This window comes from Ochotona princeps, chromosome 33 (genome assembly GCF_030435755.1).
Source record: "Ochotona princeps isolate mOchPri1 chromosome 33, mOchPri1.hap1, whole genome shotgun sequence".
Lineage (NCBI taxonomy): Eukaryota > Metazoa > Chordata > Mammalia > Lagomorpha > Ochotonidae > Ochotona > Ochotona princeps.
The window spans coordinates 6,225,022-6,242,772 of NC_080864.1; the positions used below are offsets into that span (position 1 = coordinate 6,225,022).

At 56.6% G+C, this 17,751-nt stretch overlaps 1 protein-coding gene across 1 annotated transcript in view; it reads right to left on the reverse strand.

Annotated features, from left to right (window-relative positions):
• CAMSAP3 (calmodulin regulated spectrin associated protein family member 3) overlaps positions 1–17,751 on the reverse strand; it is a 71,168-nt gene that overhangs the window by 10,620 nt on the left and 42,797 nt on the right. Inside the window, exon 2 of the mRNA XM_058658180.1 lies at positions 5,280–5,438. Within this exon, the coding sequence (XP_058514163.1) occupies positions 5,280–5,427 (148 nt within the window). The 5' untranslated portion in view covers positions 5,428–5,438. The remainder of the gene's footprint in view (positions 1–5,279; positions 5,439–17,751) is intronic.

The window sequence follows — 17,751 nt, forward strand, 5'->3', positions numbered from 1 at the left end:
AGCATTGCAGGCGGAATCTGCACCTGCTATACCACTACCCTGGCCCCTGTGGTTCCCCCTCCACCCCCGAGATTTTTAGGGGCTGTCCAAGTGTTTGGGTCCCTGCCACCCAGCGAGGGACCTGGGTGAAATTCCGGTCCATTGGAGAAGTGAACCGGCCAATGGACAGTCACTCTCTCCGTCTCGCTTTCTCTCTTGAATTCTGCCTCTAGAATACATGCAATTTTTTTTTTTTAAGCAAGTAAAGCCAATTCCAGCAGGTCTTCTATCCCCCCCTTTGTGCCCCACTCCCACCCCTCGCTCGGCCCCCTCCCCTGCCTGGCTCCTGTATTCGGCCTCACAGACCTCCTCCCTGAACCTGGGGTGGCCCCATCTCCGTCCGCTCAGCACCTTCCCTGGCCGGAAACCTTCCTCCCCCAGGCACCTGTGTGTTATTGGACCCAACACTGACTCCCCAGCCTGTGGGGTGACGGCCGCCTGCTGTAGCTCAGGAAGATGCTGTAGCCTGGGCAACTTGCTGCAAACCTGTCCCCACTCCCTGTAGCGCCTGAGCCTCCTCACTCCATACCCCAACACCTGCCCCCCATCTTCTCAGCCCCAGCTCCCCCACTGGTCCTCCCTCCCTGCTCCCATCTACAAATTCCAACGGAGTCCGTTCCAGATGTTTCCTGTGGCAATGTGGCTCATGCAGCCAACACCTGCCTAGGAATCACAGCCCAAAACGTCTCCTGACGCTGCTTGGGGGGGGGGGGTGGCGGTTGGGGAGCCAGGGGCGTCTATAGCACAGTGTGCACGAACCATTTGCCATTTGGCAAGGAAGTCTGGCGGCGGCCAGTGTGCTGCTGAGGCCCGGGATGCTGCGACCCGCATCACAGTGTCAGTTCGAATCCCGGCAAGTCAGCTCCTTACTAATGCCACCTGGGAAGGTGGCAGGGGGATGGACCAAGTACTGGGGGCCCTACCACTCCTGTGAGACAGCCGGATGGAGCTCCTGGCTCCTGGCTATAGGCTGTTGTGGCCAACAGCAGGTGGAAGACTTCTCCAACTCGACCCTTTTAAATCAATACATCTTAAAAAAAAAAAAAAAAAAAAAAAAAAAGCTATCACTGCCTACCAAAAATTTTTTTAAATATTTTTATTGGAAAGTCAGATATATAGAGAGGAGGAGAGACAGAGAGGATGATCTTCCGTCTGATAATTCACTCCCCAAGTGGCCTTAAATACTGGAACTAAGCCAATCTGAAGCCAGGAGCCAGGAGCCTCCTCCAGGTCTCCCACGCAGGTGCAGGGTCCCAAGGCCTTGGGCCGTCCTCCACTGCTTTCCCAGGCCACAGGCAGGGAGCTGGATGGGAAATGGAGCTGCTGGGATTAGAACCGGTGAATTTCTGATCTAGCTCCTTGATAATGGCCTGGGAAAGTAGCGGAGGATGACCCACAGCCTTGGGCCCCTGCACCCAGGTGGGAGACCTCAAAGAAACTCCAGGCTCCTGGCTTCAGACCATCCCTACTCTGGCCATTGCAGCCATTTGAGGAGTAAACCTACAGATGGAAGAATTTCTCTCCGTCTCTCTCTTTTCTCTGTAATTTTGACTTTCAAGTATTTTACTTTTTGGATAGTAACAAGCAACATGCATTGAGCAATACAGCTTATCCAAACCAACATCCGTCCAGGCCAGCATTCCAAGGTGAGTCGAATAAAAGAGCTTTGATATGCTCTGTTTTGAACCAAGTTTTCCGAAGCCAGTATGCCAGGAACCTTCGAACGGTCATGGGAAACATGGAGTTGAGAGACAAGTTCAGCGGCTGGTGTTGTGGCATAGCCCATGAAGCCCCTGCCTGCAACCCCACATCACCTGTGTCAAGTCCTGGCTGCCGCACTTCCCATCTAGCTCCTTGCTGCTAATATGCCGGGAAAAGCAGCAGAGGACGGCCCAAGCGCTGGGACGCCTGCACTGATGGGTGAGCTGGGAGGTGCAGCAGGCTCTTGCTTTTTGGCCTAACCTGGCTCCCTGGCCACTGCATCCATTTGGGGAGTGAACCAGTAGATGAAAGACCTCTCTCTCCTCTCCTCACCCAGCCTTTTATTTATTTCCTTATTCTTTACGCTTTTTTTTGTGTTTGTATTGGAAAGGCAGATTTACAGAGAGGGAGAGGGAGATAAAAGGAAGGGAGGAAGAGAGAGGGAAGGAGGGAGGGAAAGGAATATTCCATTTCCTGGTTCACTCCCCAAATGGCTGTAACGATCAGAGCTGACTGATCCAAAGCCAGGAACCAGGAGCCTCTTCCGGGTCTCCCACACGGGTGCAGGGTCCCAAGGCTTTGGGCCGTCCTCGGCTGCTTTCCCAGGCCACAAGCAGGGAGCTGGATGGGAAGTGGAGCAGCTGAGACATGAGCCAGCGCCCATATTAGAATGCTAGTAGCGCTGGCACACGAAGAATCAGCCTATTGAACCACTGCACCAGTCCACCCCACCCCACTATTTAAACAAATACAAATAAATCTTGGGCCCGGCGCAGTAGCCTGGTGGCAAAAGTCCTCGCCTTGCATTCACTGGGATCCCATATGGACACCGGTTCATATCCCGGATGTTCCATTTCCCATCCAGCTCCCTGCTTGTGGCCTGGGAAAGCAGTCGAGGATGGCCCAAAGCCTTGGGACCCTGCACCCATGTGGGAGACGCAGAAGAAGCTCCTGGCTCCTGGCTTTGGATCGGCTCAGCTCTGTCCGATGTGGCCACTTGGGGAGTGAACCAGCGGATGGAAGATCTTTCTCGCTATATCTGACTTTCCAATAAAAACATAATAAAACAAATCCTTGAATAAATCAACCTTAAAGGGGAAGTTTGCTTTGGTATACCACAGCCATTTCTGCTGTTTTGTTGTTTTTTTTTTTTCCACACACATCTTCCCCCCTCTGCGTGGATTTCAAACTGTCTTTGCCCCCAAGCAAACTCAGCTATTCGTGCCACATGTTTCCAGGCACATCTCCAGCGGGGCACGTGTGCGTGGCTTAGCAGCGTGGCTTACTCTGGCAGCCGGCACAGCTCTACTCACTTAACCATCTGTTTACTCCACTCACCGCATCCTGCTATCACCTGAACCCACTGCACAGACGAGGGAAGAAAAAATAAATAAATAAATAAAAACAGGACCCGGGCCCCCCGTGGCTAGCAAACCCTCGCATACCAAGAAGCCCAACTTACCCCAAACAAACCTTATCTTGGATGATAACCCCACCCTTATCTCCCAGCATTCCAACACCCATGGCCCCTTCCCACCTGCGCCTGGGGGGCCCCCCTGCTGGGCGGCAGAGGGAGCAGGTCAGATCTTGTCCCTTGGAGACTCCTAGGGCCCACACACACACACACACACACACACACACACACACACCCCACTCATTCCCTCCACCCCTCCAACCTGCACACGTGGGGGTCTCCTTCCCCCTTGCCCACTCCCACAGCCGCAGCCCAGGCTCCAGCTGGCATCTCCTGGCCCGGGCCAGACTGCCACCTCCTACTCCAGCACTCTAAGCTGGCATGATCCGGTTTCATGCCCATCCCCCCCCACACACACACATACACAGTGGAAATTCTGCTACCCTCTCCTGGCACCTGACACTCACAAATGTGGTGGTGGCGGGCAGGAGGGGCTCTGCCCTTTCTTCCTCACCCCTTCCCCCCCCCCACACACACACACCTGGTTTAAGGCAGGCAGGTTGCAGGGAAGGTGGTGGTGGGACGCCAAGAGGCCCCACCACACTGAACTTGACCCTCACCAGTATGGGTGGCCCAGGCATGGGGACCTTAGGGACCAATGAGACCAGCACCCCTGGGTGGAGGCTTCACTTTCCTTTCTGCAGAATGGGATGGAAACTGGATCCACACCCCCCATCTCAATCACCCTAGGGTCGACCCAGCAGGTGCCCTGAGCCAGCCAGCTGTGCTGTGAAACCTTCTGTTGCCCCCAACAACCTTGCAAAAGGTGGCGCTGGCGGAGGGGGGGAGTAGGTGGGGTGGGGTGGGGTGGTGCTGTCCAGGGCCACCGCATGGCCTTGGTACCCAGCGGGGTGACCCACCAATTCTCCTAGACACTGGTCAATTGCACATCAATTCTGGAAGCTCAGAGAACGAGAGGTTAGAGAAGGCCACAACCGCTCCACCACCAGCTGCAACGCGCGAGGGGCAGGGGAGGCAGCCCCTGGTCCCCCCACCCCCTTTTGCCCTCAGCACACAGTAGGGCGTGCATGGGTTGGGGGGGTGCATGAGAGAGAGAGAGAGAGAGAGAGAGAGAGAAAGATAAGTGAGAGGACAGGCTAGGCTAGGGCGGAACCAGCAGCCGGACGTTCGGAACAGGTTGACCAGCCAGGCCACCCGGAAGGGGGATGGGCCATGCCCAGCCCGTGCCAAGAGGGCAGGGCCAGGCGCAGAGCGGTGCGTCCCCGGGGCTCCCAGGAAGGCCCAGACTTAAATGAACCTGTCTGTCCCCCAAGGCCAGGCCCCCAGCTTCCCGACTCTGGCCTCGGGGCGCAGGAAGCCAGAGCCCGCGGGGCCTCCGATCCTGGGGACCTCCCCCCACGGCCCCACCACCCACCCCTCACCACTCCGCCGACGCCGCGGCAGCCCTGGGGGCGAGGGGGAAGGGATGGGGGAGCACCCCGGAGCCCCCCAGCCCAGGCGCACGCCTCGTCTCTCCTCCTCTTCGGCCGATGGGAGCAATCGAGTCCCAGCTGCCAGCCGCACGAGGGAAGGATGGGGGGCTCCCGGGCAGGCGGGCGCCGCCCGCCCGCAGCGCCGCAGGGCCGACGCGGGCTGCTGTGCGCGTGGGGGCCTCCGGCTGCGGCGCCGGGCTGGGGTCCTGGGGGGGCGCAGGGCGTGCAAAAAAAAAAAAGTCTGGGGGGGGGGGTTGGAGGGCACGTCAAGGGAAGCCCTGGGTGAAGAGGGGGAGCTGAGAGCTAAGGCCCAGCGCCGGGGTGCGGGGGGTGCGGGGTGTCCTCTCTCCGGGCCGTACACTCCTCCCCGCCTCACCTACGGACCCCAATTCCCGCGTCTTGCCGGGGCCCAGCCGGGCCGCCTGCCCCACCCCCTCCAGCGCCGTTCCCGAGCAAAGTCCACCTCCGGGGCCCAGCAGGAAGCCCGGAGGCCCGGCTGCGGCGGGGCCCGAGGCCCGGCGACCCCCGGCGGCCGGCCCTATTGTTCCCACGGCCCCGGGCGCCCCGCCCCCAACCCCGCACCTGCCGCGCCCGAGCCCGGCGCCACCTCCCCAGCCCAGGCCCCCCGGTACCTGCACCCCCGAACGCGGCCCGCAGCACCCACGCCAGGCTCGCCGCCGCCTTGGCTCGCGAGAAATCGTACTGATCCAACGATTTGATCTCGGGCACCAGGAAGGTCCTTCGGAGCGGCCCGGGCCCGGGGGGCGCCGCCTCCACCATGGCGGCGCCGGGACTGCGGGCACCGGTGCTTCCCGGCGACCGGGCTGGGTTGGAGCCGGTGCTCCCGGAGCCTGCTTGCCGGGGCTGCGGAGCCAGGTGCGGCTAACGCGGGCGACGCTGCGTCGGTCCCGCCCCTGGTGCAGGCGGAGCCCAGGTGCGCCCCGCCTCCTGCGCCCGGATCCCGACCCCGGGGCTTGGGTGCCCTGGCCTGGCCTGGCCTGGCCTGACTAACCACCTCAGTGCAAAAACCGCGGGGTCTCCCTTGGGCAGGGCTGGCCAGGGGCTTGCGGGGCTGGCGAGCGGGTGGGGGTGCTGCGCAGGAGCGCGTGCGTGCGTGTGCGTGTGTGTGTGTGTGTGTGGTGCGCGCCTGGGGCGCCCCTCTCTTCCCGGATCTGGAGCACCTGCAGGGGGAGAAATGTGGATGCGTTGATGCACCTGTTGGTGTGGTCGCAGGAAGGCGCGTCTGCTTTGCTACCTCTGTGGAGCGCCTCCCTGATCTGGGCGCGGTGTCCCCCATTTGTACGCCTGATTCCAAATCCATCAAGGGGACCTCTATATCCATTGATTTTTTTTTTTTGGAAATTTCATGCTCCACAAAGTTTTGGTCTCCTCTGGACTTGAATGTGACCAAGCGTGCGCGTGCGTTCTGGTGTTTCCATCATGAGTTTATTTTCCTATAGTGGAAAGACAGCTACACAGAGAGAGATCTCCATGTGCCGGGTCACTCCCCCCACGCCCCCGGCCCAGATGCCCCCAACATTCCGGTTGCGCCAGGCAAAAACCAGGCAACCAGAACTCCAGCTCTGCCAAGTGGGGGGCAGGGGGCCTCAGTCCTTGAGCCCTGGACGCTGCCCCCGACGGCGTGCATAAGCGGGAAGCTGGAAGGGCAAGAGCCGGGACTTGAACCCATGCCCACTGACATGGGAAGCCAGCGTTGCCAGTGGCATCTTTTTTTTTTTTAATTTATTCATTTTTATTAAGAACGGATTTATGGAGAGCAAAGAGAAATCTTCCATCTGCCAGTTCACTCCCCCAGAGGGCTGCAAGAGCTGGAGCTGAGCCAATCTGAAGCCAGGAGCGTAGAGCTTCTTCCGGGTCTCCCACACGCAGGTGCAGGGGCCCAAGGCTTTGGGCCGCCCTCGACTGATTTCCCAGGCCCCAGGCAGGGAGCTGGATGGGAAGTGGAGCATCCGGGATACAAACCAGCGCCCATATGAGATCCCAGGTGTGCAAGGCGAGGACTCTAGCCACTAGGCTACTGCGCCAGGCCCATGCAATGTGTGTTGTGTGTGCTGTTACCGTGTGGGTGGACGGCAGCGTCCATGGTGTATGCATGGGCGTGTTCCTGGAGCGTAGGAGGGTGTGATTGATGTCTTCTTGTGTATTTGTGGGCGGAGGTGTGGTTTGTGGCTGTTATTGGATCTGTGTACAAATGATAGTGTGTGTGTGTGTGTGTGTGTGTCGGCAGTGTTTGGGGAGGGAGGGGGTTGACGGTGCGTGGGTGAGCCTGTGTCCTTGCTGCGGTGTGCCTTGCGGGGGTGTCCACATGTGCTTCCATTGGGCAGCAGTTCACACTTTGCCACAGGGTTCCAGCCTGCTTCAGAGTGGACCATGCGTGGCGGGGGAGGGGGAAGAATGTAGCCACGCTGAACATGTCCCAGCTCTTTCCTTTGTTAGAGTTACAGAGAGGAGGAGAGACAGAGAGCAAGATCTTCCGTCCGATGGTTCACTCCCCAAGTGAGCCGCAATGGCCAGAGCTGAGCCAGTCTGAAGCCAGGAGCCAGGAGCTTCTTCTGGGTCTCCCGTGCAGTGCAGAGTCCCCAAGGCTTTGCGCCATCCTCGACTGCTCTCCCAGGCCACAAGCAGGGAGCTGGATGGGAAGTGGGGCAGCTGGATGGGATATGAATCAGCATCCATATAGAAAAAGCTCCTGGTTCCTGGCCACAGCCTGGCCCAGCCCCAGCCATTATGGCTAGTGGCTAGATCTCTTTATGGCTAGTGGTTAGATCTCTCTCTCTCTCTCTCTCTCTCTCTCTCTCTCTCTCTCTCTCTCTCTCTGTAACTCTGCCTTTCCCAATAAGTAAATCATCAAAAAAATAAAAAGAAAGAAAACGCAAAAATCTCTGGATGGACTGGACCACTTCTTGGGGCTATTTGCACATGTGTGCCCTCAGGCTCCCCAGATGCCATGGGGCACGCATGTTTGCGTGTGGGCAGGCATGACTGAGTGTGAGTTCAAGCGCTGTGGGACACACGGGCGCCCGCGTGGGTGTGTGGCTGTGAACTGCAGACGGGGTGTGTGTGTGTGTGTGTGTGTGTGTGTGTGCAGGACGGCAGGTGTGACGAGTGTGCGTGAGGGGCGGTGCATGTCCCACGTACGTGTTCGTGTTGCTACAACTTCCTAACCAGACCACCATCCTGCAGGAAAGCCCCACAGTGGCCTAACACACTTAAGCCTCTGCCTGCCAACGGCTGGAATCACGTGGGCACCGGTTCGAGTCCCGGATGCTCCATTTCCCATCCAGCTCCCTTGCTAATGCGGCCTGGAGAAGCAGCGGAGATTGTGCCCAAATGCCTGAGCCCCTCTCACCTACATGGGAGACCCAGATGGAGCTCCTGACCCCTGGCTCCAGCCTGGCCCAGCTCTGGCTCTTGTGGAGTGGCAAAAGGTCTCTCCCTCTGTCTCTTTCCCATCTTTTCAAATACATAAAACACAAATCTGATAAATGGAAAAACACTACCATAAGCCCATTCTCTGTTGAAACACCAGGGTACCCCCGGGGGCATAGGCCAGGTATGGGCCTCCCAGGCCAAGGCGTGTGACTGGGCAGGGGGAGGCGCGCCCAAGGGAGGGGAGCCGGGCAGGCATGCGGCCTCCTGTCCGGATGCGCCCGTGCCCGAGTGGGCGTGGGCGCGCGGAGCGCACGTGTACAGGTGGATGACGCGTGCTGTCTCGTGCCCTGCTCCTTCCCTCCCCCACCCCCTGAGGGACCCAAGCAGGGTGCTGGCCAGATGCCCCCTGGTGTCCCCTTGGCCCCCTGGGCAGCACTGCGGGGCACCTGGACTCCAGGAGATCTGGTGTTTCTGTTTACCCTGTGGGAGACCTCCACGGACCCATAAGGACATCGGTGCGTGGCAGGACACGCAGGCAGGAGTTCACCCCCCCACACACACACTCCGATCCCCCCACCACCGGCCCTGCCCTTGAGAAGGGACCTGGCTTGGGAGGAGCGCCAGGAAATGGAGTGGGGCTTGCTTCCCTCCACTGGCTCGCCTAGGCGCCAGAGGCCTCCCTGGGCCCAGCCCCCACACCGGGCCAACTGGAACGCCTGGCTGGGTTGGACCGGCCCACCCCCGCCCAGGCCTTGAAGCAGTAACAGCAGCAGCAGCAGCAGCCGGCCCTACAGCCTCCTCAGCCTCACTGACGCCCGTGCGTCAGGAGCAGCACGATCTGGCTGCACCTGGTTGAGCGCCCCCCTGTCTCCCAAGGCCACCTCCTTTTCTGTGAGGGCCCTTATAGTCACGCAACAGGTCCCTGGTTATGCAACCGGCGGTGGGGATGACAGAGGCGTTGGTAGGTTTGGGGGGAGCAGCTGAACCCCACAAAATCTCCAGCATGGGCTTGCAACTCTTGGTTCCTCCTAACAGGTCACAGTAAGGCCCCGTGCCCCAGCACCCAACCCGCCAACAGACCCATTTCACAGATGGGAAAGTCAAGGCTTAGAAGGGAGCCAAGTAACTTCCCCTTGACTTCTGAGTCCATCTCCTTGTGCCCCTCAAGCAGGCGTGGGAGGGGCCTGGGTTTGGGAAGTATCCGCCACAGAAGAAGGTTGAGGTTGCCGTCTGGACCCCCAGCCCATATTGAATAAAGGATGAAGGCAGCTGGATGGCCCTCTACCTCCAGGCTCGGCCTACAGTAAGGCAGGCACACAAAAAGAATAGTCCAGGGGCCCAACACGGTAGCCTAGTGGCTAAATCCTCGCCTTGTTATCTGCACAGGGAACCCCATATGGGTGCCAAGTTCATGTCCCAGCTGCTCCACTTCCCTTCCGGCTCCCTGCCTAGGAAAGCAATAGAGGACGGTCCAAGGCCTTGGGACCCTGCACCTGCACGGGAGACCCGGAAGAAGCTCCTGGCTCCTGGCTTTGGACCAGCCCAGCTCTCTGGTTGTTGCCACATGGGGAGTGGACCAGCAGATGGAATCTCTCTCTCTCTGTAATCTGCCTTTCAAATAAATAAAATCAATCTCTTTTTTTTTTTTGAACAATCTCTTTTTTTAAAGATTTATTTATTTTTATTACAAACTCAAATATACAGAGAGGAGGAGAGACAGAGAGGAAGATCCTCCGTCCGATGATTCACTCCCCAAGTGAGCACAGCGGCAAATGCTGCGCCGATCTGAAGCCAGGAGCCAGGAGTTCTTCCAGGTCTCCCACGCAGGTGCAGGGTCCCAAGGCTTTGGGCCGTCCTCCACTGCTTTCCCAGGCCACAAGCAGGGAGCTGGATGGGAAGTGGAACATCCGGGACATGAACCGGTGTCCATATGGAATCCCGGGCGCATGCATGGTGAGGACTTTATCCACTAGGCTACTGCAATGGGTCCAGCCAACATGTTCTATGAGAAAACTGCCTGAATTTCACAAACAACACTTTTTGGGCACCCAAACCAACTTCTCCTGGAATTTCGCTTTCCATGCACAGTTCCCTGGAATCTATGAGTTTGGGGATGGTACTGAGGCACCCAGGGGCTCTGACAGGATCCCATACACACAGCAAAAACCAGAGCTACCCCCACACGCGCCGGCGGCCCAAGGGTGTGGCTGTGTGAGCAGAGAGTGTATGAGAGCTCAGAACGGGAGGCTGCAGGGCAGGAGATGCAGGGAGGAGGCCTGGGAGAGGCCTGGGTGGCCTTACACAAGGGTACGGGTGCGTAGAGATGGGGACAGGAGATGAGAGGTTGGGCTGGGTAGGGAGCAGGCTGCACCTCATTCAGGCAGGGTGGAATTTCTTTTTCTTTCTTTCTTTTTTTTTTTTTAATTTTCATTTTTATGGGAAAGGCAGATTTACAGAAAGAAAGAAAAATTTTGCATCCACTGGTTCATTCCCCAAGTGGCCGCAACAGCCAGAGAGGTGAGCCAATCCGAAGCCAGGAGCCAGGAGTTGCTTCTGGGTCTCCCACGCGGGTGCAGGGTCCTCAAGGACTTGGTCTGTCCTCAACTGCTTTCCCCGGGACCACAAGCAGGGAGCTGGATGGGAAGTGGAGCAGCCAGGACTTGAACTGGTGGTGCCCATATGGGATCCTGGTGCTTGCAGGCAGAGGATTAGCCAATTGAGCCATCATGCCAGTCCCAGGTTGAGTTTCGAGTACCTGAGGGCCACCACCCTGCCCAAGACTTCTTACCTGTGGCTGGCACCTGCCGTGCGGGGTCCCCAAGGGGCTGGCGTGGCCTGTGTCTCTCTCTCAGGTGCAGAAGTGCCAGGGACTTGGGGATCCCCAGGAACTTAGGGACTACCAAGCTATCCTGCAAGGAGTAGTGAGAAACAGTGTCCAAGGTGACCAGTAGCCGCCAGCATGTCCGGAAAAAACCCAGAGAAACGTTCAGGTTGATATTTGTAAGTGAAAGGCAGTGGAGTGACTTACAGGAGAGAGAGCCCGTCTGTTGGTTCACTCCCCACCTGGGTGCCAACACCCGGGGCTGGGCCAGGTCACAGGCAGGAGCCAGGAGCTCCATCCAGGTCTACCATGTGGGAGGCAAGGGCCCAAGCACGCACGGGGTGCGTATGGGGCAGGCAGCTGGGATGGGAGCCCAGGCACTGTGTTATGGTGCACAAAGGCAGGTGTCCTAAGTTCCTGGTTAGATGCAAGGCCAGGGATCCTCCAAGGTTCCTATGCCCTTGATGGGAAGAAACTATGTATCCACTATGTATACACTGTGAGGATGCCTGCCCTGCCTCCCAGGGGGAGGGGACCGAGGTCTGAGAAGCCAAGCAGAAACTCAGCTTGCAAGAAACTCTGAAAGACCCAGGAGCTCAGGGGGCAATCAGGGTGTGTATGTGTGTGTTCAAGGGGGTGGAGGGTGGAGTGCCAGGAGCTCCTGCCTTGTCCACAGCACAGGTGTCTGAACCACGGTACCCCTCCTCCACCCCACCGCCCTGAGCAGATGAGCTCCGGGATCCCCTGGAGAGCATGTAGCAGTCCTGGGGGGGGGGGGTTGTGATGCTCTGCAGGTGGTGACCTGGGAGTTAGAGTTTGAGAGGCAGAGCCATGGCAGCCCCTGGAACAGTGAGGCACAGGCTGTGGGTAGCGGGGGAGTGGTGAGCTGGCGGAGAGGAGGACAGAGGCCTGAGTTCCCAGGCTGGGAGGAGGAGCGGGGTGAGGCCAGAGAGGCAGAGGAGTCTCCCTGGTGTGGCTGTGGCCGCCAGGGAGGGTAAACAAAGGGCCAGAGGAACAGGGCAGGCTGGGAGGTGTGGGAGAGATAAGCCAGCATTCAGGGGTGTGTGTGTATGTGTGTGTGTGTGTGTGTGTGTGTCAGAGAAGGGGGCACAGGGAGGGAATGAGGCCAAGAAGCCACCGAGGGACAAGTGCTGGGCACCAGGGCTCCGGGCTCCCACACAGGACAGCCTGGGGATGAGTTCCTGAGCCAGGGCGACTCCCCTCCTACAGGGGCTGCAGGAGATGGCTCAGGGAGTGGAGCTCTGGCCTGGCCCAGGCCTGGATGTTGCAGGAATCTGGATGAGGGAACCAGCAGGTGGAGATCACTCTGTCTCTGTTGTCTCTCTGATTTCCAGATCTTTTTCTACAAGATTTACTTACTTTTTTTTTTTTAAGATTTATTTATTTTCATGACAAAGTCAGATATACAGAGAGGAGGAGAGACAGAGAGGAAGATCTTCCGTCCGATGATTCACTCCCCAAGTGGCCACAACGGCTGGAGCTGTGCCAATCTGGAGCCAGGAGCTCTGTCAGGAGCCAGGAGCCTCTTCTGGGTCTCCCACTCGAGTACAGGGTCCCAAAGCATTGGACCGTCCTCCACTGCTTTCCCAGGCCACAAGCAGGGAGCTGGATGGGAAGTGGGGCTGCCGGGATTAGAACCTGCGCCCATATGGGATCCCAGAGTGTGTTCAAGGTGAGGACTTTTAGCTGCTAGGCAATGCCGCCAGGCCCCTACCTTTTTAAAAATTTATTTTATTTATTTATTGGAAAGTCATATATACAGAGAGGAGGAGAGACAGGAAGATCTTCCGTCTGATGATTCACTCCCAAAGTGGCTGCAAGGGCCGGTGCTGCGCCAATCCAAAATCAGGAGCTCTTTCGGGTCTCCCATGTGGGTGCAGGGTCCCAAGGCTTTGGGCCGTCCTCGGCTGCTTTCCCAGGCCACAGGCAGGGAGCTGGATGGGAAGTGGGGCCTCTGGGATTAGAGCCAATGTCCATCAAGGCAAGACCCTTAACCATTACGCTATCCGGCCGGGCCCCCTGCTGCTTCTTATCTGATGTAGTTTCCTGTTGATGCGCCTGGGAAGGCAGAAGAGGACAGTCCAGGGGCTGGGGCCCCTGCACCCCACATGGGAGACCCGAAAGAGACCATCTGGGGAGTGAATCAGCCAACGGATGATCTCTCTCTTCCTCTCCCTGTCCCCAGGGAACCAGGTCCCTGCAATAAATAGGTACATGTCAAAGTTGCAACCCTATCTGGCTGTCTCAGGCATGCTAGAAAACTGCAACCTTGTATCTCTTGCAAGTAATGTATCAACTGTTCTCACACACTGTTACCTTTCAAACCGCCTGTTCTTCCGCTGAGGGACAAAAGCCTGGTGTTATAACACGCTGTGTGATGTTTCCATCCATGGATACACTGTATAAGTTTCATACCAGGGCAAGTCCAGCTGTCTCCTCAAACCGGGACCTTCTGTTACTGTGAGACTTTCAAACGCCTTCTTGCTTTAATTTTTTTTCTTTCCTCGGGGTGATACGCACCATATTATCTCTTATCACTTACTGTGCTAAGGTGCGGTCCAATTCCACAACTACCTTGTAGTAAAACTCTAAAAAAATATTTTATTAAAAAGGCAGAGTATTGGGCCCGGCAGCGTGGCCTAGCGGCTAAAGTCCTCGCCTTGAATGCGCCCGGGATCCCATAGGGGCAACGGTTCCAATCCCGGTAGCTCCACTTCCCATCCAGCTCCCTGCTTGTGGCCTGGGAAAGCAGTGGAGGACGGCCCAAAGCCTTGGGACCCTGCACCCACATGGGAGACCCGGAAGAGCTCCTGACTCCTGGCTTCAGGTCAGCGCAGCACCGGCCATTGCAGTCACTTGGGGAGTGAGTCATCAGATGGAAGATCTTCCTCTCTGTTTCTCCTCCTCTCTGTATATCTGACTTTGTCATGAAAATAAATAAATCTTAAAACAAAAGTAAATAAGTCTTGCACCAACACCTTCTGCCTTTTGTAGTGTGCGAGCAGGGAGTTGGCAGTAGAACTGCAAATCCAGGTGTGGATGTGGGATGCGGGGGTCCTACCCCCCCGAGTGCAATGCCCGTTCGTGGAGTTAGATTTTTATTCTTTCTTTATATATTGGACAGACAGAGAGAAAGACAGCGATTCCCCACCTGCTGGTTTACCCCTCCGCCTCTCCCCTCCCCCTGCCAAATGCCAGGGGTTGGACGAGGCTGCAACCAGGGGCTGAGTCCATATACAATGTGGGCACTGCGGGCGGAGGCTTACCCCTGCACCCCAGTGCCAACCCTGCTATACCGGGCTCTTCATTCCCACGGAACTTTCCAGCCTGGGGACTTTTTCCGTCTCGGGAACCCGAGGTGTCTATATATCTCCTTCTTCATGACTGAAGAATGTTCCCACAGCCCGCGCCCTCCATTGTTAGCTGGCAGTGGAGATGGCTTTTCCATGTCTGCTTTTTTTTTTTTTAAACCTTTTTTTACAAGCCCAGGTGTCCTTGCCAAAAATGCTGGGATGCGCACGCAGCAGCCGAGACGCCCAGGCACACACAGGATCAATTGTTGGATGGAGACGGGCTGGGCCAACACAGAGAGCCTTAGGTGTTGAGCTGGATAAAGATCAACATTCCCACCCCCAGATGTGTCCCAGTGGCAGGCGCCTTCCCCGCCCAGCAAGTGGGGGCTTTTCCAGAAAATTCTCCAGTCCCACCCATGCGGGGCATCCTTTTAGAGTTTGCCAAATGAAGACGGGAGGACGAAAGAGCAAGGTTGAGCCTGTTGCTTTGAGACTTTGAGTTTTTGAGAGAGAGAGAGAGAGAGAGAGAGAGAGAGAGAGAGAGAGAGAGAGAGAGAGAGACTATCTTCCAACTGCTCATTCACTCCCCCCAGTGGTCACCATAGCTGGGATTGAGCCAGCCCAAAGCTAGAAGCCAAGAGCCAGGAGCTCCATCCGGGTCTCCCAGGTGGGTGCAGGAGCCCAAGCACTTGGGCTGTCTCCACCGCTCTGAGCAGGGAGCTGGACTGCAGGCAGAGCAGCTGGGACTCAAACTGACGCTATGGAGTGCTGGAGTTGCAGGAGGTGGCTCAAACCCCCGGTGCCACACAAGGCCCAGCCCCCAACAGGCACATTGGGTGGCTGTTTTTGCTTTTGGCTGTTGATGCGTCTGGCCTGTTTACGTCATCAGCTGGACTTCCGGAGGGTACATCTAGAAGTCTGTGGAAAACGGAAATAAAACGTAGACTTATACTAGTGCCTGCTCTCTCCAAAATGAAACCCAGGGGCTGGATTAGCCTCTAACTATGGTACCAGTATCCCCATATGGGCACCAATTCATATCTTGGCTGCTCCACTTTCCATCCAGCTCCCTGCTTGTGGCCTGGGAAAGCAGTGGAGGACGGCCCAAAGCCTTGGGACCCTGCACCTGCGTGGAAGACCTGGAAGAAGCTCCTGGCTCCTGGCTGCTAACTTTGGACTGGCCCAGCTCCAGTCATTCTGTCCATTTGGGGAGCACGCTGGTGGATGGAATGTGTGTGTGTGTGTGTGTGTGTGTGTGTCTTTCTCTCTGCAGCTCTACCATTCAAAGAAATATTTGAAAAACAAAAATGAAGTGCATGGCTTCAGAGAGAATGAGTTTTTCCTGGAGGGCTGAGCTGTTCGGTCACATTGGGAGTGCCTGGGTTGGATTCCTAACACCCTGATCCCAGCTCCCTGCTAATGCCCCTGGGACAGGAGCAGCTGATGGCCCACGTGTCCCCAGGGCCCCCCTCCCACCCAGAGAGGAGACCCGGATGAAACTCTTGCCTCCCGGCTTCAGTCTGGTCCCCCTCTGGGCTGTGATGAGCTTTGGGGAGAGGGAAACAGCACGTGTGCCTTCCAAAGAAATGGAAACAAGGGACAGTTTCAAAGAGAAATGGAATGTAGCTTGCCAAACTGATTGTGGGGGAAGAGAAGGCAGGGAACAGGTTGGGCACCTGGGCGGTGGAATTCCGAGGATTTTTTTTTTTTTTTCTTTCCTTGTTGAAAACAACAACAGTAACATTTTCCTTTGTTAAATTCCCCATGAACTAACATCACTGTGTTACCCTTCAGGTTTCATCTCATTCCTCCCTGAAGAAAAAATGCCTCTCTCCTCACCTACAGCATTTAAAAAAAAAATGCTAAAAGACAAAATAAATAAACAAATAAACAAATAATAACATTTTGAAAAAGAAGGACGAAGTCGCCTGCCTGAGACAGGCGGCGGCAACTTGGGGCCGCGGTTGGATGTGCTGGGCGTTGCAGGGCACTGAGTTACAGGAGCGCCTGCCATGCTGGCACGCCCTATGGGTGCCGGTTCGAGTCCCAGGTGTTCCACTTCCCATCCAGCTCCCTGCTCATGCAATGAGAACGCAGGGGAGAACGGCCCACGTGCGTGGGTCTCTGCCACCCATGTGGAAAACCCTTATGGTTTCTTGGTTTTGCATAATAACTGTTTAGGGAGTGAACCAGTGGATGGAAGATCTCTCTGTCTCACCCCTTCAAATAAATTAACCTTTATTTTGTAAGGTTTATGTATTTTTATTGGAAATGCAGATTTACAGAGAGTAGGAGAGGCAGAGAGAAAGATCTTCCCACTGGCTCACTCCCCACAATAGCCACTAGGCTATTGCGCATGGGCTCTCAGATAAATTAATCTTACGTTGACATTGAATGGGATACACACAGGTGTGTTGGGTGGGAGAAGTGGCACCATGGTAGCAGGCTTAATCCTCCCCCGTTGGTGCTGGCATTCCATATAGGTGCCTATTTGAGTCCCCATCCAGCTCCCTGCTTATGACCTTGGAAAGCAGCGGAGGTTGGTCCAAGTGCTTGGGACCCTGCACCTGCGTGGGAGACCCAGAAGAGGCTCCTGGCTCCTGATTGGCTCCTCTGTGGCCATTGTGGTCACTTGTGGAGTGGATGGAGAATTTCTTCTCTGCCTCTCCTCCTCTCTGTATATCTGACTCTCCAATAAAAATAAAATAAATCTTTGAAAAATAATTCAAAAAAAATTTGCATGCGGATGACTCACCTAGGTGCTGGGCGGTGACGCCACAGCGCCACCTGGGGGCAGTGAGCAACTCACGGTGTTGGTTGTGGAGCCGGGGCAAAGGTCACCACTACAAGTTCTAGAACTTTCCCTTCTCTTCCCACTGCCACCTATCCAGGTCTCTGACGGCCGCTTATCTTTTTTATATTGGTTTATTTTTGTTGGAAAGTCAGATTTACAGAGAGGAAGAGAGAAAGAAAAATCTAACCGTTGGTTCGCTGTCCAAAAGGCCACAACGGCTGGAGCTGAGCCAATCCAAAGCCAGGAGTCAGGAGCCTCCTCTGGGTTTCCCACGCAGGTACAGGGTCCCAAGGCTTTGGGCCATCCTCGACTGCCTTCCCAGGCCACAAGCAGGGAGTTGGATGGGAAGTGGGGCTGTCAGGATATGAATTGGTGTAGCATCGGATGCCAGTACTTGCAGGTGGAGGATTAACCAACTGAACCATCATATTGGCTCCTACTTAGTTAAAAGCAGACAGACACAGAGAGATTGTCCATTCACTGGCTTATTTTCCTGAATGCCTGCAGGAGCCGGGAGTTCCATTTGGGTTGCTCATGTGGGTGGCAGAGACCTAAATACCTGGGATCAGTACCCGTATGGGAATGCCCACGCACTGGTGGGCATTGGGCTCACCTGCAACCCTCCGTGGGCATGACTGTACCTCTGTCTCCGGGGGTCACCCAGGGGTGCTCCTGCTGGGGGGCTGTGGCCGCTGCATGTTGGGAAGGTCTCTGAGTCCAGCCTCCCACAGCTCCAGGGAAAGTCTGGCCCAGCTCTCATAGCCACTCAGCCACTCACAAGG